We start from the raw sequence: 26,810 nt of genomic DNA, 5'->3' as shown, positions 1-26,810 counted from the left end.
AAAATTCGTATTGTAAAATATTTTGTTTCCCCTCTTACGTGAAAAGGAATGGAGCGTAGTTTTGACAGCTTCTTTTCAGGGTTACCATAGTTAGGATCTAAAAGCGGGAAAAACCGACCAACGTAAAGTTTCTATGATGAAAACGAATATTATGTATATTTTCTTAACTTGTTAAAATGCGTGCATATAGCTGGTCAAACAAGTTTGTTAGTAGAGAAAGGAGCGAAATTCAAATTTTCTATGGGACGATCACCCTTCGCGCCTTTCATTTATTTTTAATAATTAACACGTCCAAACCAATTCTTCTATGTCTCGAAACTTTAAGTTTAACCTAATTTAATGTACAGTGGAGTTAGAGTCTGTTCGGAAAGAGAAGAGTCGTGGAATGTAATGGACCCCATACATTTCACGACTCTTCTCTTTCCGCGCAGACTCTAGTTTAAAATTCGATGTTGTTTTTGTCTTTCCCCAAGCTCAGTCATTGTCATCCCATAACTCATATATAACTTTCGTCTCATCGTAACTAATAACTATACTTTCATCTCACTCTATTGTGCTGATGTCTGTAGAGCCAGAAAATTTAGCTAAATGTGACATGAATGACACGATATTTTAGGTATATTATAAAATTGTATCTATGACTGGTAAATACCCGAATGAATAAATGTGTTATTGCGTTTTGTAAAATATTGCGTAATACTATTAATTAGGTACATACTTATAGTATTTATTCCTTGGTTGTGTTATCTAGATATCATGTATTATATTACATCTGATGCTTTATCTAGCGCCTAGTTAACTCGCAATTATCAGATAATTGGAAATAAAATTACAGTTGTGTTACCACATCCGTCATTCATTGTTTATCTATTAGCAGGTGACCAGCTGGAGTAATTTGTGTCGGTTCAAAGAAGCGCTGCTCGTGTCGTCGATCCTAAACAACAGTATTATGTATCCCAATTACCGAAGCAAAGCTTCAACTTCATGTACCACTTTAATTATAAATTGCGTAGAAGTAAAGCTTAGTAATGAGCAGGCAACACCGGTCATAAAATAGAACGAGTCGCAGCCTACGATTTCCCGGGTGGATTTCATCACCAAAAATTTCACCATACAAAAAAATATTTTTTTCAAATGTTTAATTTAACACGATTCTAGCTGGGAAAAGTAATAGGGGGCTGTATATTGAGGATATTTATGGTATTTATACAATCATTTGTGGCTTATATTTGAAGTTATCGCTTTCGGAAAATAAAAACGCAAGACGGTGATGACAATCATGGTATGGTAATGACTCTTTTATAGACGGTAATGACACTGCATGTACGGTAATGACGATTTGGGAACTAATTTATATATGTATTAAAAACGTATTTAAAAAACAAAAACTTTTTTTAATTGTAAGGCTTTAGAACTTTAATAAACATTACAAATAACATGTTTTTGAACATACGACTAGCTACATAAATTATTTTTAGAAAATTATAAAAAAAACATTTTATTCATATAAATAAATATATAACAAGTATTTTTATTGTATAATTTTAAATAATTTATATTCAGAAATAGGCAATTTATGTATTCATTTATTTTTTTGGGTTTTTTCAATGTTAAATCATATTAACAATATTGTACTCTTATTATCAGTTTAAACCCGCATCTTCTTTTATCTACTGCATAATTTGGTATTTATATCATATTATAAAATTGCTGGCTTACCAGTGAGCTTAATTTTTATGATATATTACTTTTTTTTGATAATTTGATTCATTGCATAAGTTTGTATTTTTGTTGTTTTATAAATTAACTTTAAAAATAGCTATAATGATTTAAATCCATATATATATTGTTTAATAGCTAAACATGAATATATAATCAGTATTTTATAAGTTGCAAGACCCCTACTTGTAATGCATGTCATAAGTTACAAAATGTTAGGTATTGGGTCCGGTGACTACCCAATGGTATAATTATTAATTGCTGTAATTATATACATCAATTAATATAATATTATCAAAAAACATAAGGCCATTACGATAGTGAGCCAGTACCGTAGCCTATGGTCGCTTAAAACTTAACATATGTTGCTTGTTTAAATACTTTGTTTTAACACGACTAACATGCAATTACAGACTCTAAGTTGCGCGATTTACATTATTAGATAATAAAAAATAAACATTTGTATGTTCTAAGTTCTAAGTGACCTAAATTTTGCCTACTTCAGTCAAAATGTTATTTAAAACTAACCATCCTCTAGTGTGAAAAAAATAGTCATATCTTCTTCTACATTTATAAGGTAGACATTATATAGTGTTAGAAGACATAGAGAACGTTTTTCAAACATACAGCTTAATTTCATAATGAATTATAGCAAAATAACTAGAAAAGTTTCTGAGAACCGTCATCACCATACACATGAAATCATCACCGGTCGTCATTTTTTCCCGGTGATGATGGGTATGGTGTTGACGATTTGAGAGTTTCTTGTTTTTATTTCTAGAATACGAATAATAGTAGTTAATGTCTATGCTACACAATAAACTTCATGTAGTTTGCCATTCATTTCAATAATTATTTCTAATCTATCATTTGTAACTTTTTTAAACCAAAGCATAACGGTGATGATGCTCTGTTGTGACAAACTACGTTTTACAAATTTTTTCGTAATATTTCTCACGATTCAATGATGTGACTTTATAGTGAAATCATTTTTGGCATTCTATATTAAAGTGAAAAATAGGGCAAGGACCTTTAGCGGTATTTCGTTGTTCATACACGGAGATAAGCTCACATTGACATTACCATGACGGTGTTGACGAATATTCGTGACAAAATTTTAAATATTTTTAAATGTACTTTCTCGGTGAAGGAATTATTGCATATTTTCCCATGTGTTAAACAACAACATGGAAAAGATATAAGTAAAAGAAAAATCGCAATCGTACGATAGGTATGCTATAATTTTCACTGCAAACAATAAGGTTCAGATTTTTCCAGTAGACGGTGATGATTTTAGACACATAAAACATTTTATATAAAAAAAACTATTAAGTTATTGGAGATGGTAATTGAAGGAACATGAAGATAATAGTTCTTAAAAACATATAAAAAAGTTGCAACTCGCACAACCTACTAGTTTTTTTTATAAAGACCGAACCATAAGTTTTCGCAGGATTTTGAAATCCACCCTCCCACGTGCGATATCCGATATCCCACATCTTTGCTTGAAAGTATTGCCATTAGAAATAAACTTTTAGCACAGAGTATGCACACAGAATGACAGGACAGACCAAGGGCCCAACGTTTTCTGTTCTCTTTCACGGCGCAGCAACTAGTATCATTTCTCTCTCCTCGCTCTTTTAAAAATGCCGTTTGTCAAAAAAGGACAACCATACTGTTGACAAGATGGACTTCAAATCAAGTGTTGCCTTTTTTGATGCGCCCAGGCTGTACATGTGTGCGTAAAAGCGTATATGTGTGCTCTTTTAGGGATGTGAAAAGTCGATTTTAATCATGTTATATATCGATAAACGGTACACAGCGGAACGAAATAGCGATTAATTGAAGCTTCAGTATCTTCGTTAAACATAAACATAATTGAAATGCTAATGGATAATGAATATATTATAATGTAATAAAATAATTAAATTATTGCGGAACACATATTTTAGTAGGTATTTATGTATTTTAATTTTTAATTAAATATCTGAACTTTCCCTTGGTTCCCTGCTGGGGCGTGACGATAAAATTGTGATCTGATAACCACAATAAAGAATAAAAGCGTTTTTGTTCATTTTAGGTATCGTTAAACCTTTGAAGTAAAATTAAAATGGCAAGAAATGTCGATAGTTTATCGATATGACTTTATCGACATGGCTACAGCAAGGTGGGCCACATTGTTAATCGTACACTACAGGCTGACGCAACTAGGAACAAAAAAAAAGGTTTTGCATGGAGTTTAGTAACCTAGCCATAGCCAAAAAAAATAAAATAAAACGTCAGTGCTATTCATCTGTCATGTCAACTATCAGCCACATTGCTTTGTTGCTTGTCATGGCGGTTCGTAGGTTTTACTTACGTATTTCTTGCAATTTATTTTTTAAAAGCCTTCGTTATTTTCCAAAACAATCAAATGTGATAAGAACATACAGTGAGTCAATAGATTTTGTTTAAATGCCACCGAAAACTAAGTTGTTTCAGTGCGAAATATGTGGCAATTGATACGCTCGCGAAAATCGCAAAAAAGGAAGTTTATGGTGACATTTCCATTAGATGAAGACCGGTAAGTATTGCTTTAAATACTTTTAGCCTTATTTTGGTGTAGCAGGCTATAAACACATCGAAAATTAGATATTTCATATCCACTTTCATTGTGAACTAGGGATGTCTACAAGTATAAGATACGAAGTATCGATATCGACTGCAGCCTAATTTTTTATCAATGTAAATAATAAATAAAATAAAATGAGTGAATTTCCTGGTATCTTGCATACAACATGACTATAATTATTTCTCCGAATATTTTTAGTGGAAAATTATCTATCATCTGTGCATTAATGGAATGGACATTATATTATAATATTTTTGGAATCTAGTAATAGGGGATATTACTGCAATGTTCTGCCGCCAGAGTGCAGCACTACCGACTCTAGTAAATTCATAGACTAACTTATACATACTCTGCCTTTAAACTGTTTTATGACAAGTTTTCACAGACAATAAATTATGACATTGATGCATCAAGGCGGTTTGTTAACCAGGGCCTACCGGTAAACGCGAAAATCGAAATTTAGTTATCTGCCTCTTTATCGCTCGAATATGCAAGAGTGATACAGTGATAAAGAGGTTGATCAGGATAAATCAATTGTTAAGGTCTTAGGACTATCTTATGACCCCCGAGAAGATGCATATAACGAAATTTCGATTTTCTTGTTTCGCGGTAGACCCCCAGATTGTGACAGATAGTGGTAGTGGCGCTACGCAGAGTTTTGCGTAATATTCCCTATTATTTAAGATTTTTACTTAAAATATAAGAACATGTATGTGTGTCTGTTTTAATCATTAAATGTTTTCAGATGCAGGCAGTGGGTCAAATAAATTGTAAAGGAAGCCTTTTATTATTATTCAAGAATATAATACAGAGAAAAAAAACATTTAATCAGGCGAACACACATTTTCCTCTGTTACCTGTGCACCGTCGAACCTTCGGGATGTATTTTAAATTAATTATATTAAATTATTAAAAAAAATCTTTCTACATATTTTTATTTTAACAAATAAATATCGTGCTCACATTTAAGTCCAACCATGTATTAGTCCACTCAAAGAACACTATATATAACATACGATTTAAATATGGACTCGATTCTAACCTGATTTCGAGTACGAAATTTGTTGTCAGGGGCCCATGTTTCAACCCTCCCCAATTTATCGATATCGATAAAATACGCAAGCGTGTAGTATACTACACTATTTAAGTCTGTTATGTTGGTACTATTGCTCTTTGACAGTTGTTTGTCATACATGTTGGTAATGATTGGATAACCAAACATACACACAGACTAATCAAATCGCTAGTATGGAAGTCCCGTCTCTTAAAACGTAGTGATTATATTCTCTTTGGTACACTAAACAAAAGTGGTAACAGTGACAGCTCGCTGAGGCGTCATCTATGTATATTATATATCTATGGTATTACCACTATAAAGTAGCTAACAAACTACCGCACCGCACCAAGGTCATTGTGGGACGCACCATAAGTAAGAGGGAGAAAGAGATATCGCTTTCTCGCTCTTACTTATGGGTGCGTCGCACAATGACCTTGGTGCGGTGCGATAGTGTGTTAGCTACTTTAAGGCCGTAACGTAACACACTATCGCACCGCACCAAGGTCATTGTGCGACGCACCGATAAGTAAGACCGAGAAAGAGATATCGCTTTCTCGCTCTTACTTATGGGTGCGTCGCACAATGACCTTGGTGCGGTGCGATAGTGTGTTATCACTATTAGGCTGGCAACAGACGTTCCGTAAGCATAGCGCACACATTCGATTATTTGCGTTAGGTTTTTAACCTTTAGAGCAAACATACGGAATTTTCGTTCGGTTTCCGTACGGAAACTTGCACCTGTCAGCAAGCGAGACGGCATTATGCATGTGATTTAGCATAGCGCTGTCTCCCTTGCACATGTTATTCCGTACAGAAAATTCCTTAGAAAATTCCAAGGCCCCAACGCTGTCTGTTCACTTTGACGGCGCAGCAACTACTCACTTTTCTCTCCTCGCTCTTTTAAAAATGCCATTTGTCAAAAAAGGACAACCATACTGTTGACAAGATGAACTTCAAATCAAAGTGTTGCCTTTTTTGGTGCATCCAGGCTGTGTAAGTGTGCGTAAAAACGTGTATGTGTGCTCTTTTAGGGATGTGAAAAGTCGATTTTAATCATGTTATATATCGATAAACGCTACACAGCGGAACGAAATAGCTATTAATTGAAGCTTCAATATCTTCGTTAAACATAAACATAATTGAAATGCTAATGGATAATGAATATTAGAATATAATAAAATAATTCAATTATTGCGGAACACATATTTTAGTAGGTTTATGTATTTTAATTAAATATCTGAACATTCCCTTCGTTCCCTGCTGGGGCGTGACGATAAAATTGTGATCTGAGGGGCCACCGCCAAAACCGAAATTCGCAAATTGCGGGGATCTTTCTCTTTTACTCCAATGAAGGCGTAATTAGAGTGACAGAGAAAAATGCCCGCAATTTGCGAACTTCGATTTTCGCGGTTATAGCCCTGATAACCACAATAAAGAATAAAAGCGTTTTTGTCATAGAAGGTAGAATCGTATAGAAGTGGTATACGCGTGCCTCCGTGAGGGACAAAACATACGCAAATGCGACACTGTGATTGGTCGAATTCATTTGTTGCCCACCATTATCCATACTAAAAAAAGGTGGGGAACAAATAAAATATGAGACTGTGACGAGGACAAACAATAATAGTTCTTTCGCTGCTACTCCTACTGAAAGTTACATAAGACTATCCCGTTCTGTCAGTTACCCCCACCACTCATGCCAGATCCAGGTATATCCTAGATTCATGGTTTTTGTTCGTTTAGGTATCGTTAAACTTTTGAAGTAAAATTAAAATTGCAAGAAATGTCGATAGTTTATCGATATGACTTTATCGACATGGCTACAGCAAGGTGGAGTTACATTGTTAATCGTACACTAAACAAAAGTGGTTACAGTGACAGATTTAATATATAGAGATCCCGTCTCAGCGAGCTGTCACTGTTGCCACTTTTGTTTAGTGTACGATTAAGAATATAACACCACCTTACTGTAGCCATGTCGATAAAGTCATATCGATAAACTATCGACATTTCTTGCAATGTTAATTTTACTTCAAAAGCCTCCTCCACACTCGTGCGCGAATCGCGGCGCAAAGCCGCGAACGCGAGTGTGGAGTCCTGAACGCAGACTTGCGAAATCGACTCCACACTCGCGTTCGCGGCTTGTCCCGCGATTCACGCGCATAGTCTGGAGGGGGCTAAAGGTTTAACGATACCTAAAATGAACAAAAACGCTTTTATTCTTTATTGTGGTTTCATCTTCAAGCCCCCTCCAGACTATGTGCGTGAATCGCGCCGCGACGTCGCGGAGCGAACATATCGCGAAGTTGACGTATGACTCCACACTCGCACACTTCACGGCTATTTCGCAGTTTGGTTTGCGGCAAGATGGCGGAAAAGCATCAGCTGATCGAGTTTAACTGTTAGTTATCTATGGCATCATACGTGATTTAGCTGTTTTTCCATTTTGTTTTCTTGTGAAACCGTAAAATATAGCTGCTTAATATAATATAATCATAATACTCGTATAATTATCTTGCCACAGAAGAGCCAAAATAGTGTGTAAATTAGTCTTGCAAGTTCGCGCTTCGCGTCTCCTTTGACGCGGGCCGAAATACCGACAAAAAACGGAGAACAAGGCGCGAAGGCGTGAACAATCTGCGAAATCGACGCCACACTCGCGTTCGCTGCTTCGCCCGCGATTCACGCGCATAGTCTGGAGGGGGCTTCACGCCCCTGCAGGGAACGAAGGGAACGTTCAGATATTTAATTAAAATAGTTTCCTGTTTCAAGTTCAAGTTGAATTATTTTATTATATTCTAATATATTTATTATTCATTAGCATTTCAATTATGTTTATGTCTAACGAAGATATTGAAGCTTCAATTAATAGCTATTTCGTTCCACTGTGTAGCGTTTATCGATATATAACATGATTAAAATCGACTTTGCACATCCCTAAAAGAGCACACATACACGTTTTTACGCACACATACACAGCCTGGATGCACCAAAAAAGGCAACACTTGGATTTGAAGTTCATCTTGTCAACAGTATGGTTGTCCTTTTTTGACAAATGGCATTTTTAAAAGAGCGAGGAGAGAGAAGTGATACTAGTTGCTGCGCCGTCAAAGTGAACAGAAAACGTTGGGGCCTTGGTTGCAACGTTTGTAGAAGCCTTAACCCGGAACCGGATATTTTGAACAGAACAAAAATAGCTCGTGTGGAAGAGGTTTAAAATAACGCTCAACGCTTTGGCGGGAAACAATTGAAAAAAAAAACTTTCTCATTTGGAATGCGTTACTTTACGGTGCATTTTCATAGTATTATTTTATTGTTTTCGGCGTGAAATAAACTACTAAATATGTCCGCAACTGCAATTCAAGCTCCTACCCGCCAGGTATGTAAAATATTTTGTTTTATTTTGAGTAAATAAGCATTGTAAATAAGTATTTGATTGTACATGATGAAATATGTAGGTACATGATTGTATTGCTTAAGAAAGAAAAATGTTTGCGTCTATCAGCTATAACTATGCCTACATCTGATAGAATTATTATGACTTTGATGTTGAATTGTTGATTAAGTAAAAAACGACATAATTATTAGGAACTATTGTATTTGCAATACTAAAGGATTGCTAAAGGAGTATGACCTTGAGAAGTTTTAGGTTATTACAAAATTTACGAACTGAACTGCTTTTGTTTTTTTTCAGGTAGTATCAGAGAAGGAATGGATAACATTGTTCCCGAAACAAGTCACCGAGAACTACACGAGTTCTGTGACTTTTATAAAACAATTGACCGTCGTGGCGTTGAGTACCATAACGTATTGTAAAAACGCGTTACCGGAAGAGAGCTACAATAGCGAGATGTTCGCGGGACTTAAAATGAAGCTGTTGAAGGTGAAATGTGCCGATGATATGGCCCAGTTCGTGAGCTCTTCCATGAAAAACGCGTTTGAAGCGTTCGAGAAAAAATATGTAAGTACCTATGTGGCTTGCGTATAAGGGTGGTATTCCACCAAATAACAAAGTGACTACGTACTACACGGTCGGCAGCGAGTCTAGCACTGCGACCTTGGTAATTTTGTGTACCGTGGAGTAATCCCGTTATTCATAAAACTTTACGGGCCTGATTTAGTTAAATAATGTTTTATCCCTTTACAAATACATAATTCAAAATGACAGATAAACGATTATTTAATTTTATTAGCTAATTGAGGCTTGTAGGGCGTTTATGAATATGGGGGTACGTAGACTAATAAGCATGGTATAATAATATACTCCGCCTGGTACTCCATTCCCGTCTTTTCTAGGTCACCTAACTGACACGGGCTTACGTCATCATGCGACAGCGCTATATGATAATATGCGATAGCGCTATATATAGCGGCCATGTTGTTGTGACGTAGCCCCGTGTCACTCTGGGAATGGAAGACCATGTTTTATTAGACTATGACTAATAAGTAGTTAATTAGCACCAAATTGTGAGTATTGTGCCCGTCTAAAGTCAAGGTCACCTTGGTGACCTTGGATCGTGCGAAGCTTGATTGCCACCTGCCATTTTGTAGGCGCTTTAAGGCCCCTGTACTTACATGTTGGGCCAGTCTGAGGGACGCATTTATGCGTTAGAGGGAGCAACTGATATTGCTATCTCATTCTACCGCATGGCTGCGTCCCTTGGACTGGCCAGCGTTGGCCCAATATGTACAGGGGCCTTTAGGGACTTTGGAGCTGTTTCGGCCAACATTTTAGGGTTCCGCGGTATCGTTCATTTATTACGTAAGACGATTTAGGGGAGGGGGGTTGGAACACTTGGAACACATTTCTTATTTTTTCTTACAAGGGGGCGGGAGGGGGTTTTCATAGTTCTTACGTAAGACGTAAGAATCGTAAGATCACACAAAAATACGTTTTATTTTAATTCACACTCTATGCTATCAAACACGGTGCAGAGTCCGTTTAATCGGGTACGGGATCCAGTACCTTTGTAGGTACAAACATTACAAATAAGATTTTTTTGAAAAATACTTACTTAAACATCATTCTATCCTTTAGGTTTAGATTCTTACGTAATATAGGGGGGAAAGAAGACTATTCTTATTTTTTCTTACACAGGGGTGGAGGGGGTCAAAAACTGGCAATAATTGTCTTACGTAATAAATGAATGCGGGCCGGACACGCTAGAAAGGCGCATTATTACCGGGAGTGTCGACGGACGAAGGAGTAGAGGGCATGCACCTAGTAGATGGTCAGATGTGGTCCAAAATATTACCCAGACTTCGCTCCAGGCAACAATGCAGATGGCCGAAGATCGAGAGGCCTGGAGAGCAGTGGTTGAAAGAATACCCCATAGGAGTCACGTCCCTCAGACATGAGGTCACGACCATGACGAAGAAGAATAAATGAATTGCGCCTTATAGTTCGTTTTTTTTTAGCATTAGAAATAAGGTAAGCAATCTTCATGTGTCTTTTAATTGAAAAACACATTTTAAAAATAAGTGTGGGCAAATATGTAACAATTATGAATCTAATACGATCATTTATATTCTTCTGCTTTCATAAGTAATAGTTATTGATTTTTAAAAAGCGTTTTTCAATTAAAAGACATGTCAAAATCGCTTACCTTCTTTCAAGTTCTTTCTAATGCTAAAAAAAACGAACTATAGGCCTAAGACTCGAATTCTTGTCCTCAGGTCCACCAGCTGGCCCTCTGTTTCTACAATGGCAATTGCGTTCCCGAGAATCTCTTCGAATACTACATCTTCGAGTACACATACAACTCTGATGGCGTCTCGATGAACATCAACTCTAAGAATAGGAACACAGATAAGGTATTTTATACTTAACTTTTTAGGGTTCCATACCCAAAGGGTAAAACGGGACCCTATTACTAAGACTCCGCTGTCCGCTCGTCCGTCCGTCCGTCCGTCCTTCCGTCTGTCACCAGGCTGTATCTCATGAACCGTGATAGCTAGACAGCTGAAATTTTCACAGATGATGTATTTCTGTTGCCGCTATAACAACAATTACTAAAAAGTACGGAACCCTCGGTGGGCGAGTCCGACTCGCACTTGTCCGGTTTTTTTTGTTATGCATGGAGAAATTATGAATGAATGGGGTTGGCAACTGTCAAAGGTTTGCATAGATGGCGCCATCATAGCTTGCCCCTTTTTCTAGGAGATTTGGCTTAAAGAGCATCCAGGGCATAAAATTCCATTATATATCCTTCGTATTCTTTTTCTTTAATTTACTGTGTAAGTTAGCAGAGGTTTGGTATTTTTACTGTTGTGCTGCTTAACTTGTTTGAAAAAAAAAAATTTAAGAAAATACAGAAATTTGACACATTTCTAGGGATTGATAGGGCAAGCTATGCTGGCGCCATCTGCTAAATACTTCGACCGGTAGGTCTTATTAGTTCGATTTCTTTATTACGATGTTTTCCTTCACCGAAAAGCGACTGGTAAATATCAAATGACATATGTTCCGAAAAATTGGTACGAGCCGAGGTTTGAACCCCCGGATTGAAAGTCGCACGCTCTTACTGCTACTGGGCTGTCCATAAATTACGTCATCGATTTTTGACAATTTTGGACCCCCCCCCCTAAAATCATCCAAAAATCATGCCACGAAGGAGCCCGTTTCCTCCTACGTCGTGCTACCGTCATTCGATGTCCAGACCCCCCCCCCCCCCTAATTTGAAATGACGTAATTTATGAATAGCTCCTAGGCCACCAGCGCTTATTTTACAAGGTTTTTAGTTTTCCGTACCCAAAGGGTAAAAACGGGACCCTATACAAGGATGACTCATGTTATAGTGGTAACAGACTATCGCACCGCACCAAGGTCATTGTGCGACGCACCCATAAGTAAGAGCGAGAAAGCGATATTTCTTTCTCGCTCTTACTTATCGGTGCGTCGCACAATGACCTTGGTGCGGTGCGATAGTGTGTTACGGCCTTTAGACCGGGCCGTGTCCCCGGATGGAGGACGGAGGATGACTCACGTTAGGCTGGGCCGTGCCCGGGCCGGAGCTTCCGGCGCTTACTTTTCTATGACATGACAGGCGATCACGTGATGCTTTCCATAGAAAACGATGCGCCGGAAGCTCCGGGTCGGACACGGCCCAGCCTAACGTGAGTCATCCTTAAGACTCCGCTGTCCATCTGTCTATCTGTTTTTGCCAAAAACTTATTTTATTCTATTCCGAAGGCGATGCGGTGTTCCATGGAGTCGGTGCAGAATCAGACCGTGATGTTCATGAGGACTCTGTCACTCTTCGTGTATCAGAACTCTCAAGTACCATTGCCGCTAGACTTTGATATAAGTCTAAGATTATACTACAATGAAGGTAAGCTTTACCAGTGGGGAGACACTCCTGACTTCGGGCAAACTCGGCTCCGTTCGGCTCAGCATTGCTCCAAGCATTATCAGGGTTGACATAACTTGATGTCCCTTTGCGTGCAAGATCACAGATAAGATAATGGCTTGAATTTTGACAACCCTAAATAGCCGAAAACATTAATCTAGTATAACTGGATTGGGCATGAGTGGTGGGGATAACTGACAGAACGGGATAGTCTTACGTATCTTTCAGTAGGAGTAGCAGAGAAAGCGCTATTATTGTTTGTCTTTGTCACAGTCTCACATATTTTTTGTTCCCCACCTCTTTTTAGTATGGATAATGGTGGGCAACAAATAAATTCGACCAATCATAGTGACGCATTTGCGTATGTTTTGTCCCTCACGGAGGCACGCGTATACCACTTCTATAGGATCCTACCTTCTATGGCCGAAAATGATAGTGCCATATATTAGAAAGGGACAGCATGATTCGACCCTGAACCGCTGCCAAACTTCGGTTTTGTAGGAAGTTTCCTATCTATACGGTAGTACCATTATTGAACATCTAGCGACCTTCACCAAGGAGGAGTTTTGGCCGAAGGGTGTCAAGTTCCGGCGGTTTCGCGGCCGGCTCCCTGACACTGCGCGGTTGCGAACTGCATCGCAGCCATAATTGTGTTTTTAGTTTTAAGATATATTTTGTAATAATATGTATGCTAGTTTTAAGGTATTTATCTATGGGCCAATAGTTGCCTGAAAATAAATGTTTTAATTCATTTTCATTCATTCATTCATTATTTGTTCTGTGATTATTGTTCACTTATACCCCTTTATTCATAAACGTCTACTAAAGATGACACGCCAATAATAATCGTTTGTTCCTTTCCGACGAATTGGTATGATGGAAAGGGACAAACGATTATTATTGGCGTGTCAACTTTAGTAGACGTTTATGAATAAGGGGATTAATACCCATTGGTCCCCTTAGATGCCCCTCTCGAGTACCAGGCACCGGGTTTCGAGGCGAGCACCGGACCGGACCCGGTGTCGGACACGCTGCGCGCGGCCGTGCGCCTGGGCCGCGTGGGCACGCCGCACCACGCACTCGTAGCGCGCGCCTTCGTGCCCGGCCTCATGCCTGACCCTGAGGTCAGTGAAGCAGGATTTATAATCATTTACATTAAGTACATTACCGATTCTGTGTGCCTTTGAGCAACACAGAGAATCAACAAGGCACACAGAATCGGTTATCGTAGATTAAAGAAAACTGTAGATGTAGTATAAAAAATGTATTTCTGAAATAAGGTTATAAACGTTACATTAGGGCCCCCGCTCCGAGTCATTCCTTGAGCTAAGGCTGTCCGTGGTGATCCAGCGTGGAAATGCTGCAAGCATCATGGGCACCTTTGCTCCGAGAAAGGCAGGGAGCGGTTTGTTTTTTAAATTTATAGTTTTTAGGATTTCTTTATTATAGATTACAAGAGTTAGGAGCGAAAAACGAATTCCATACAAATTTTTAAATGCTCTCTCATTAACTCTCATAAATTTATACTTAATGAAAAATCAAGAAAAAAAAATTGCTGTCATAGTCATTTCTAGAAAGGAAAATAGGTACAACGATTGTATGAAAAGGCGGTTTCAAGGTGGTCCTCCACTTTCGTCTTAAAACTCCCTTTTGTTTCAGCCATCGGATACACCACCAGTAAATACACAAGATGATGAATTTAGGGGTAAGCTACTAAACACACAGAATAATCAACTTAGAAACAACTTCTAAAACTACACATTAAGGTGGATGTCTAGGGCTGTCCATCAGCAGTTAAGCAAATAAGTGTTTTGACAAATATTTCATTGGGACCCTATTACTAAGACTTCGCTGTCCGTCCGTCCGTCCGTCCGTCCGTCCGTCCGTCCGTCTTTCACTAGGCTGTATCTCACGAACCGTGATAGTTGAAATTTTCACAGATGATGTATTTCTGTTGCCGCTATAACAACAAATACTAAAAACAGAATAAAATAAAGATTTAAATGGGGCTCCCATACAACAAACGTGATGTTTGACCAAAGTTAAGCAACGTCGGGAGTGGTCAGTACTTGGATGGGTGACCGTTTTTTTTTTTTTGCTTTTTTTTTTCGTTTTTTTTTGCATTATGGTACGGAACCCTTCGTGCGCGAGTCCGACTCGCACTTGCCCGGTTTTTTGATTAAGGGGCTACCCCCCGCCAATGACGTTCGATCTGAATCCCTTAGTTTTCTAATGTCTTTAGTAGCTTATTATATTAACAGCAACGGCTTTAAGCAATATATAGTATCCCATATTTACTTCAAAGTTCATTGTCTTCGAGATATCTGGCATCAAAGTTGAACAATTTTAAGCTAAAAAACTGGTTTTCTGGCCATAACTTTTGTGTTAATTAGTTTAAAATTAAAACACACGAGGCTAGTTAGTAGGCACACGTTTTTCTAGACGTCAAAGACGAACCCAAATAAGTATGTAGATTTCGTACATGTAAGATCCTTCACAGCAAACTAGATACGAAGAAAGTGTTTTTTAGACAATGTTTAAAAAAATCATAAAAAAATAAGTATTCATTTCTTTCAAAATCCGGTAGACAAAAACGGACATAAAAGATTGAAGAACCGATAACCGTTTGTCTTACAATTCTATCCGTAGTGCAAAAAAAGGAGATACGATTCAAAACTTGGCAAAAATCGATAAAAACCTCGGGTAGCCCCTTAACTTGAACGTTTTGCGCACTAGGGATGTAGGGCTCTAATGCGCGATTAAGTCCCGTTGTACAATTTAATAATGGTATATGAAGTTTCACATTAATAGAATACCTAATGGGCAGTGGGTCTAATTTAGCTTGCAAGATAGACCCAAACATAAATACATTACTATAAATAAAACCTTGTATAATTTCATTCTCTCATCTAAACAGCGAAATACACATTACAGACGGCTCAATGAATTGCGAGGTCGACTCGGAGTCTGCACTGGAGGCCTCACTTGTCTGCCCCTGCGGCAAGCTAGATGCACGCGAACAGGCGCTCGTCACGTGCCGGTGAGTGTTTGTAACTCACACCGTCAAACTGAAGACATATTACAGACGGGTCGATGACTTGTGAGGACTCGGAGTCACTGGAGGCCTCACTTGTCTGCCCCTGCGGCAAGATAGATACCCACGAACAGGCGCTCGTCACGTGCCGGTGAGTGTTTGTAACTCACACTGTCAAAATAGCGTAATATTACAGACGGGTCGATGACTTGTGAGGACTCGGAGTCACTGGAGGCATCACTTGTCTGCCCCTGCGGCAAGATAGATACCCACGAACAGGCGCTCGTCACGTGCCGGTGAGTGTTTGTAACTCACACTGTCAAAATGGCGACATAATACAGACGGGTCGATGACTTGTGAGGACTCGGAGTCACTGGAGGCATCACTTGTCTGCCCCTGCGGCAAGCTAGATACCCGCGAACAGGCGCTCGTCACGTGCCGGTGAGTGTTTGTAACTCACACTGTCAAAATGGCGACATAATACAGACGGGTCGATGACTTGTGAGGACTCGAAGTCACTGGAGGCATCACTTGTCTGCCCCTGCGGCAAGCTAGATACCCGCGAACAGGCGCTCGTCACGTGCCGGTGAGTGTTTGTAACTCACACTGTGAAAATGGCGACATATTACAGACGGGTCGATGACTTGTGAGGACTCGAAGTCACTGGAGGCCTCACTTGTCTGCCCCTGCGGCAAGATAGATACCCACGAACAGGCGCTCGTCACGTGCCGGTGAGTGTTTATTCACACTGTCAAAATGGCGAAATATTACAGACGGGTCAATTAATTACGAGGTCGACTCGGAGTCACTGTGAAGACGTCGCTTCGCTCCCCCTACGGCTAGCTAGATGCCCGGGAACAGGTGCGTCATTTTTAATACGTCATCATTTCATTAAGAAGTATGACGTTAAAATAACATTTGCACTGCGTGTGCTATCTAAATCGTTACAAACTTTTCTTGGTCTAATTCTATCTGTCGTATGGCATCACCGAATGGGCCCTACGGAAGACCAGCGCTGGCTTTATAGCTAGCATTATGCTATGTTGGGTCCATTTCGTGAAGCACACCTAACGAATTTTCTTCCTATTGTTGTCTGTACATGTTTTGTGATCGTCTCCCGCTGTCCGTCCGTCTGTCTGTCACCAGGCTGTAACTCATGAACCGCGATAGCTAGACAGTTGAAATTTTCACAGATGATGTATTTCTGTTGCCGCTATAACAACAAATACTAAAAACAAAATAAAATAAATATTTAAGTGGGGCTCCCATACAGCAAACGCGATTATTTTGCCGTTTTTTGCGTAATGAAATGAATGAATAATATTTTTTCAGGGCAAGTCCCATACTATATTAGTAACAAGTTAGGTACTTAAAGTTAGTGGTGGTAATGGTACGGAACCTTTCGTGCGCGAGTCCGACTCGCACTTGGCAGGTTTCTCATTTTATCTTTATCTTTTTTAAGTTACTGCCACACCCATCAGCACGCGGTGTGCTTCGGCCTCATGGTCCCAGTAACGGAGCACTGTTGCGCGGCCTGCGCCGCCACAGACCACACCAGGAGGCCCACCTGCCCCATGTTAACGGGCCTGACTCGGAACACACGCAAGCAGGAGGTAAGGCGTATCTAGACGAGTAAATTTTTCGCCAATCTGATAAAATTGCCCGATCGAATCAGGACGTGCGGACGCAAACGCCAATTTGGCTCGCCAAATTCAACTGCCGATAATGACCGATATTACCGATAATATGAGGTGCGGACGCAAGAATACCAATTTGTGAGGCCAGTATTTTCGTTGGGGCATTTATTCAATTTAGAGGGCTCTAATATCACCATAAATCTAAAATTGGAGATTGACGCCAATTTCATTTCTGATGAAATCGACCGATTTGATCAGTCCCGTCTGGATACTCCTGTAAGGTACTGGTCTGGGCGCCATAAACACAGAATAAATAATAGTACTGGACATAGGCCTCCCCCAAACAGTGCCACAATGACCGGTCTTGCGCCACCCGCATCCAGCGGTCTCCCGCGACCTTTACCAGGTCGTCAGTCCACCTTGTGGTGGGTAGACCCCCCACAAGGTGGGACGTATGTAGGCTGAATTATTTATTAATTATTTGTATGTCCTCAGTGTCTCTGCATATTCCGGCGCACCCTGACCATGTGCTTGCGGCAGTCCTCGATCACCGGCGAAGAGCTGATGGCCAAGTTTAACCTCACCTCGACTAGCACAGCCAAGATGATTAGTCTGTTGATCTCGCGCAACATTCTCCACGACACAGACCCCAGAAAGTGAGTCAAAGAATATTAAACTCCAAAACGTAATTCAAGACCAAAAAAAGTAAGAAAATGTTGCCACTTTTTACTAGCGCGTCTTGTATTTAAGTAAATAAAAATACTTTTTTAAATAGTATGAGTAAAATTACTAATAAATAAATTATCTTACCGTGATTATTTATCAAATGGAATTTACTATTTTACAAACAAATTATTGCAGTGGCAACATTTTCTTACTTTTTTTGGTCTTGAATTACGTTTTGGAGTATAGGCAAAGCTCTGCGTAGGTGTCACGACTAGCACATACAGGCATACAGTAAACAAACCTCATTGACATCATCAATGACACATCATGCGTCACTAGGTCAATCACATGGCCTACCGTGAAACACGACAATCGAAAGTTCGGTTTCTGCCTCTCTATCACACTTGCTAATTCGATCGATAGAGAGGCAGATAAAGAAATTTCGATATTCGCATTTCGCGGTAGGCCACCTGTAAACAAACCGCCTGGATGCATCAATATCATAGTGAAAACTTGTCAAAAAACTGTTTAAGGCCTAGTATGTATTCGTATAAGTTACTCTATGGTTTACTAAACAAATTAGTGCTGCACTCTGGCGGCAGAATATTGCAGTAATACTCCCTATTTAAGTTTCGAGAATATTGTTAGGGTTCCGTGCCCAAAGAGTATAAACGGGACCCTATTACTAAGACTCCACTGTCCGTCTGTCTGTCACCAGGCTGTATCTCGTGAATCGTGATAGCTAGACAGTTGAAATTTTCACAGATGATGTATCCCATACAACAAACGTGTTTATTTTGCCGTTTTTTGCAAAAGAAATGGGTGTGAGTCGGACTTAATTAATCAAATAAAAAAATTACTTAGTTTTTGATCGGCCCCTACGGGTTTTTTAAAGACATTTCATTCACGTTCCACATAAAAAAATACATTGTTAAAAATTGGGTAATGTACGGAACCCTTGGAACGTGAATCCGACTCGCACCTGCCCGGTTTTTTATTCTACAGTTAGGTACCTCTTTTGTCAGACTATAAACTTGAAGCACTAACTTTGCTTAAACATTTTTCAGTCTGACGCTCGTCCGTAGTATCAACCCGATACGGCTCAAGCTGGCCTGCCAGGAGTTCTTCCAGGAGCCCGATAGCCTCGCGGACCGCGTGATCGCCGAGACTGAGGCCGCGGACCCCGTGGAGGAGGCCCTGGGGCCCATAGAGGCCATCACGCTCAAGGAAACTAACCCCGGCATGGTTGTAGACAAGCCTGGCACTATCAATAAGGTAATAGCCCGGTATTAAGTCCACTTTCACCCAGCAGCCTTACGGCCCGGCCACGACTTTGCGCGACCGGCGGCGACGGCAAACATAGGTGGGAACGATAGGTCCGATCGCTGTGTCTCGCTCCAACCTATAGTTGCCGCCGCCGCCAGTCGCCCAATGTCGTGACCAAGCCGTTAGTGCCATTGACTTAATATATTAGGTACTTCTTAAAGACGGGCCTTACGGGCACTAAGAATGGCCGGTGCCAGTTGTGGGTGTCACGTACGAATTCGAGCCAATGGTGCAGTCTAACGCAACTAGTTGCAACCAATCGCGCGCGTAATCACAGAATAAATAATAGTACTAGGGGGCTATTCATAAATTACGTCATTTCAAATTAGGGGGGGGGGGGTCTGGACATCGGATGATGGTAGCATGACGAAGGAGGAAACGGGGTCATTCGAAGCATGATGTTTGGATGATTTTAGGGGGGGGGGGGGGGGTCAAAAATCGTCAAAAATCGATGACGTAATTTATGGACAGCCCCTAGGTACAGAAGGTTCTCTCTAAGAAAACGCGTCTATTACGACGGATATGACCGCAAGGTGGCGCAAGCGTGAGCAGGCGTCCGTTCCGTAGCATGCGCGGCAACTACTATTGCTGGACACCAAAATTGGCGTGGGCCGCATTGATTCGAATTTGTGAGTGACACCGCTGAACTCGCACCATTCTTAGTAGTATATGTCAATGAAATAAAGTTTTTTTCACCTCAGCAGCTCGAACAAGGGTACTTTGCTTCTTAAAAACAGTGAGCAAAATGCGATTTTGCTCACTGGGTCATTTTGTCTCACTCAGTGAGCAAAATCGCATTTTGCTCACTGAGTGAGACAAAATGACATTCAAGTGACCTTTATAGGCATTTCAACATGCGGGGTCTAATACAAGTTCAATATACTTGGGTTCTATTATCTCTGTCCCTCTAGGTATGTTCTCACTGCTTAGGGTGAAAAATGTTGTGTACTACACGAGATCAAAGTTATTTACATCTCGTGCGCTTTTGAATCCCTTACTACGCTCAAGATTCTAAATTATAGAATCTTTCGCTTGCACGGGACCCAAAATAAGCACTCGAAGAAATATCAAACTTTGATCTCTTGTTGTACAAATAACTATTTTTCACAGAATACACCTTTGAAAGAGTTTAGTGAAGTAGAACTCCCTAACCAGGACACATCTGAGGAGCTACCGCTAAGTGGTTCTCATAACCCGGTCAGAGACGTGCTAAGGAAGGAGAAAGAAGGAGGAAGAAAGAGAAAGAAGGCAGATGATGACGACTGGACGCCGAAGCTGCCGAAATTGCGGTCCGGGGCTACTAAGAACAAGAGAGCATAGATTTGAGAGTTTTTGACTAGATTTAAGTTTTGTGTTCGAGTCACAGCTAACCGCCGCGGTATGAATTTACGCTGTCATTTTCGTTGCTAAAATTTTTAACGGGTATATTCTGTATCTTTAGGTATTTAAATTAAAGTAAACAAATAATTTGTACATTTTCGGGTAGTTGTAATATTGAATGGCTAACCAACCAAATACAAAACCACCTGGATCTGTCACTGAACGACCTGACTTTAACCTACATTATTTGATCGTGTAATGTTTTCATCTACCCTCAACTGACTTAAGGAGCCATTTGAGGGTAGATTTTGTTTACTTTTATTTAAATACCTAAAGATACAGACTATTAGTAGCCAGTATTTTGTTAATTACTGGCCACTGTTTAATAACTGATGGCCACCATATACTAAAAATGAATTCTATTCACCTATAAACAGAATTCATTTTAGTATAAGGTGGCTAGTTATTGACTTACTTATTCTAAAATGAATTCTGCTTATAGGTGAATAAAATTCATTGTTAGTATAAGGTGGCCGGTTAATTAACCGGTGACCAGTAATTGACGATTTGTCTCACTTACCTACGGTACGTAGACAATATACAAAGACATAGTAACACCAAAGATATATATAACTACCCAATATCCTCTCTGGTAACACCTATATAATATATGTTACCTACTTGAATTTTAGTAGTAGTAGTAGTAGTAATCACTTTATTGTACACAACACAGGTTTACAAAAATAAATTACAGTAATGGAAGTACAAAGGCGAACTTATCCCTATAAGGGATCTCTTCCAGCTAACCTTCGATTAGATGAGAGGAAAACTCCAGTCAGGTCAGATAGACAAACTTACGGGATGTACAGTAATATTTAGAAAAAGTAAACTAACGTATTGTCAACTCATAAAATACATAAATAATATTATAGAATAAAAATACATAAAATACATACTAGCAATAGAATATAGAATTTTCAAGTTAGATCAGAATTACATTTTAATATGAGAGCGTATCGATTGTGTGGAAGCGGCTAGGCTCGTGCAAGTCGTGTAATATTTAAGTACTTCATTGTTTTATCTATCATTTTCTTATTATTTTTGAATTAGTTAAAGTGATCGATTAGCGTGTTAACATCCTTTAAACTTATAATATAAGATTATAATTGATTCGCTTAACTTCAAACTCGGGTAAATCCATCTGTCAGATTATGCGATTTTGGTATTAAGAAAAGGTAATATGGTAGATATTTGCTGAGAGGGTCGAATGGATTTACCCGAGTTTGAAGTTAAGCGACACAATTAAACTGCTTAAATGTAAGAAATTTAAATTAAATAATATTGACTTAACTAGGCACATTAGCCAACATATTTGTTAATATTGGACTGAACCTTTTTAAGTGTAGGTTAATTCTAATATGGGGCATTATGTATGAAAAGGGACCTTATTGTCGATGGCGCTTACGCGGCACATCGTCGCGCGGCATTGTATTTATATCGGAGCATCGTTAATAATGGCGTAAGCGCCATCGACAATAAGGTCCCTTTTCATAGATAACGTCACATATATTCTTGTTAATTCTAATATACATTGTTAATTCTAATATATTATTGTTTGTTATTATAGAGTTGAACCAAAAGAAGTCTGCAACAATTTTGATATCACACGCAGTGCAAGTGTTATTATAAACGTCAAACTTCTATGAAATTATGACGTATAAATTACACTTGCACTGCGTGTGCTACCAAAATCGTTGCAGACTTTTCCTGGTCTAACTCTAGTACCAACATATATTTGTGACGTTATCTATGAAACGGACCTTATTGTCGATGGCTTACGCCATTATTAACGATGCTCCGATAGAAATACAATGCTGCGCGGCGCTATGCGGCGTAAGCGCCATCGACAATAAGGTCCCTTTTCATAGATAATGCCCCATTTGTTTACGGATGGACTGAACCTTTTTAAGTGTACCTGCGTTGTTAATTCTAATATATTGTTACTTGTTAATATATTAATAGTACCTAGTAATAAGAAATTCTAGTTTTTAATGCAAATAAAGTCATACGTATCTTACCTACATTTTTATCATTCAACAATTTATGTAAGAACTTAACTTCCTGAAGCCCAGCCATATAAGAAACGAGTCCATATCTTCCTCGCGTTATCCCGGCATATGGGAGCCTGGGGTCCGCTTGACAACTAATCCCAAGAACTGACAGACAATTAGGCACTAGTTTTTACGAAAGCGACTGCCATCTGACCTTTCAACCCAGAGGGGACACTAGGCTTTATTAGGATTAGTCCGGTTTCCTCACGATGTTTTCCATCACCGCAAGAAACGAGTCCATACGAGTATGATTGTTCGATTAATATATTTGGCAGTTGCCTCCCCATTATAGTGCGACATAAAATAGTAGAAATTATATAAAATCCAACTAAAAAAATTCCATACTAGAGCAATTCTCAAAAAGTTTGTACATTTCGATCACATCTTAGATTTCTATAAAAACTGGTATGCTGGCAGAGTATACGAAGCTGAACAACTTCCACCACATTTCCCAAAATGTCCCAGAAAGTTTCTAAGAAACATTCCTTGTTTGTTACCAAATGTGTAAGAAAATCTGGTCGATGTGATCGAAATGTACAAACTTTTTGAGAATTGCTCAGTAAATTGTTGCCATGTTTAAGCATTTTACGTCAAAAATGTGACAATTCAGGGTGACCACTCTTTACTATAACCAAAATTCCCTGACTTTTCCCGGTTTTCCAGGCGTTTTTTCAAGTTTTTCCCTGACCATAATCTTAAATGTAATAAATATAAAATATATAATTGGAATACATTTTTGAGTTTTTGCAGAATCTGAATAGCTCACAGTTGGTAAGAGCGAAAGCATAGTTAGACGGAAGTCGTGGGTTCACATCCTACGTCAGGTGACGTTTTTGTACTGTTTCATTGTAATTTGCTATCACAGTTCATACAATTACCCTGTAATTCATTTAATTTTTGAGCATTTTTGTTAAAAGCTGTACAGGAAAAACCAATTGAAACAGTACCTCTGACTACTGAATTTATTGGATATTAAATGTATCATATAATATAATCCAGCGAGAAATACTAAAGGGAACACTTTATACGGGCCTTAATCGTATTAGTAAGTACTAGACTTCAACGTTTTGCGTATTATGGTACAAAAGCGACGAATTAAGAAACCTAATTTTTTGATGTCGGTTAAAAATCTTGGGTATAACTGAAACAACAGTACTAGTGTCCGACCGAAACATGTTTTATTGTCGAAACCGAAAATTTTGTAAACTTGTTAAAATCGTGGAAAAAATGTCATATAACCGCTTTTATACACAAATTAAGGGGCTTTCAACACCCAATGTCCTTGAAATTGATGTTACTTAATAATTAAGCAGTTTATTAAGAAAAACTATTTGTTTTAATAAAGCAAAATAAAAAAGAAGTTAAAATTCATTATATTTAAAAGACCGTGGTCGTACTCGATACATGATTGAACGAAATAGCCCGATAAAAAATAATAGGGAGTACTTATTACTGCAATGTTCTGCCGCCAGAGAGCAGCACTAGTGCACATACTAAACCATAAGAGTAACTTATACATACAAGGCCTTAAACAATTTTTTGATATAAAATAATAACAAAATCTATTACAACTTGATAACAGATTTTCCAATAACGCAGCTTCTTTGGCAGCTCCTTCGAGAATTTTTCGCCTTTTTGTTTCTAGTTCTCTGACCATTTCCGCAGCTTTTCTTTTTTCTGCTCTGATTTTCGCCTCTGGACTTAACTTTTCCATCTTATTGTGTAGCTCCTCCGTGTACAAGGATTGAGCATTACGAGCCGCGTGGATATTTTTTTTTTTTCAATATTTATTTTGTCTTTACCGCCGTGGTAGGATATAGCGTTACCTATTATTAACCTATTTAGCGGCAGACGTACGACCCCAATTTCATAGAAAACCGCAAATCGATGTACAGGTTAGCCGTTTGGCACACGCATACTATAGTTCGTTTTTTAGCATTAGAAATAAGGTAAATAATCATGATGTGTCTTTTAATTGAAAAACACATTTTAAAAATAAGTTACGGCAAATATGTAACAATTATGAATCTAATACGATAATTTATATTCTTCTGCTTTCATAAGTATTAAATTTTGATTTTTTTTTTTTTTAACAATTATGGCCTGGATGTAAATTTTGATTTTTATAAAGCGTTTTTCAATTAAAAGACTTGTCAAAATCGCTTACCTTCTTGCAAGTTCTTTCTAATTCTTAAAAAAACGAACTAGATCAAAATTAAATTTTTGACCCGCAGTTCCTAAAAAAATTTCATAGGAGAAGCCCAAACTTGGTATGTTTTGAAAACTATTTTTGTTTTAATTTAAAAAAAAATTGGCCAAGTGCGAGTCAGACTCGCACACGAAGGGACGGAACCCTTTACTCGTATCTATAAAAACGGTCACCCATCCAAGTACTGACCCCCGCCCGACGTTGCTTAACTTCGGTCAAAAATCACGTTTGTTGTATGGGAGCCCCACTTAAATCTTTATTTTATTCCGTTTTTAGTATTTGTTGTTATAGCGGCAACAGAAATACATCATCTGTGAAAATTTCGATTGCTATCACGGTTCGTGAGATACAGCCTGGTGACAGACGGAGGGACGGACGGACGGACGGACGGACAGCGGAGTCTTAGTAATAGGGTCCCGTTTTACCCTTTGGGTACGGTACCCTAAAAATGGCTGAAATGTAATGATGTGGTATAGTTTTAGAATCGCCTCAAAAAGCTTTTTCATATGATACCAAGCCCCGACGCAAATGTGCGTCCACCGTCATACAAGTTTGTTCCTAGGCCACGCTCCCTGGTAATGAATGCGTTAGACTAATTATAGTAGATATATAATGTTTGCAGATGGTAAAATTAATATTTTATTTTTATTTTATTATGTACATACAGAGACAATTTTTATTCCCTGACCTCCATTAAATTTCCCTGACAATTCCCTGACTTTTCCATGACCAGCGAAATTCCCTGACTTTTCCCGGTTTTCCAGAAAGTGGCCACCCTGCAATTACATAGGAAGTGGCGTTCTCAATAATTTTCTACAATTTCTTGTCGGACTATACAGTCAGTAGAAAAAGGCCGCAAATTACATAAATACTTTTTCTACTTACAGTAGGTTTGCTAGAGTATATATAATAATTTAATAATATGTGCTGTGCATACTTACTTAAAGGGCAATAGTCAGTTGGGAGGTTTTACAATACAAAAATAAAACCAATACAATATGTATACGTAAACTTTTACTAAGTATTAAAACAGTACAAAACTAGCCGCCATTTTTACAAAACTTTTTATATACTACCACCCAATTGCATAGAAGTACATTAATGATACACTACAGGGATGTAACGGATGTGGTTTTATCGGAACCGAAAACGGAAACAGATATTTTCAATTTTGTTTAACGGAACCGAAAACGGAAACGGAACCGAAAACGGAAACGGAACCGGAACCAGAATCGGAGCCTGACTTTTTAACGACGTAGTCGTTTTCCCCTTTCTAGAATAAACCTTCAGACAAAGTTTACACTTAACCGTGTCCCCACTAACTTCATCAAAATAGTTTCAAATCGAACTTGATTTCGGCTTCATTGTGGGTTTTTTTACACACTAACATTCACCACACACACTACACACAGTCAGTAGTCAGTACACAACAGAACACATACGATTTTAATAACACGAATAAAACAAAGTATACAAACAAACAACAAATTAGCGTAGCACGTGGCAAGCGGGGCGATGAGCGAATGACTGGTATGAACCTGTTTGTTTTTGATGTACGCCGCTGCCGCGCGAAGCATTGACATCCGTTATAACTTCCGTTTCAAACATAACGGAACCGGAACAGAAACGGATGTGTAATACCAAACGGAAGTTCCGCCTTAACGGAAACGGAACCGGAGCTCCGTAACATCCCTGATACACTATTAGACCTTAATAGCACTCATTTACTGTAAGGGCCACCCGACAGTAGCGTCGGCGTCTAGTAAACTCT

General features: G+C 38.9%; 1 protein-coding gene and 1 long non-coding RNA gene across 2 annotated transcripts in view; one reads left to right on the top strand and one right to left on the bottom strand.

Annotated features, from left to right (window-relative positions):
• Positions 1–26,810, bottom strand: part of LOC134803830 (uncharacterized) — a 180,380-nt gene that overhangs the window by 49,687 nt on the left and 103,883 nt on the right. The window lies entirely within an intron of this gene.
• On the top strand, positions 8,731–20,719 carry LOC134803650 (uncharacterized). Its single transcript, XM_063776435.1, has 11 exons — positions 8,731–8,766; positions 9,082–9,348; positions 11,064–11,201; positions 12,580–12,718; positions 13,700–13,860; positions 14,396–14,441; positions 15,967–16,066; positions 17,233–17,383; positions 17,903–18,063; positions 19,141–19,348; positions 20,510–20,719. Exons 1-11 carry the CDS (start codon positions 8,731–8,733, stop codon positions 20,717–20,719), a joined length of 1,617 nt encoding a protein of 538 aa, XP_063632505.1.

The sequence above is a fragment of the Cydia splendana genome, chromosome 27 (assembly GCF_910591565.1).
Source record: "Cydia splendana chromosome 27, ilCydSple1.2, whole genome shotgun sequence".
NCBI lineage: Eukaryota > Metazoa > Arthropoda > Insecta > Lepidoptera > Tortricidae > Cydia > Cydia splendana.
The sequence above is the reverse complement of the archived record's forward strand: the minus strand, read 5'-3'. Positions and strand labels throughout refer to the sequence as shown.

Coding starts and splice junctions, on each gene's coding strand:
- LOC134803650 (XM_063776435.1), top strand. CDS start 8,731: ATGTCCGCAACTGCAATTCAAGCTCCTACCCGCCAG. Junction 16,067..17,232: donor CAGGCGCTCGTCACGTGCCG/GTGAGTGTTTGT, acceptor ATCTTTTTTAAG/TTACTGCCACACCCATCAGC. Junction 17,384..17,902: donor GGAACACACGCAAGCAGGAG/GTAAGGCGTATC, acceptor GTATGTCCTCAG/TGTCTCTGCATATTCCGGCG.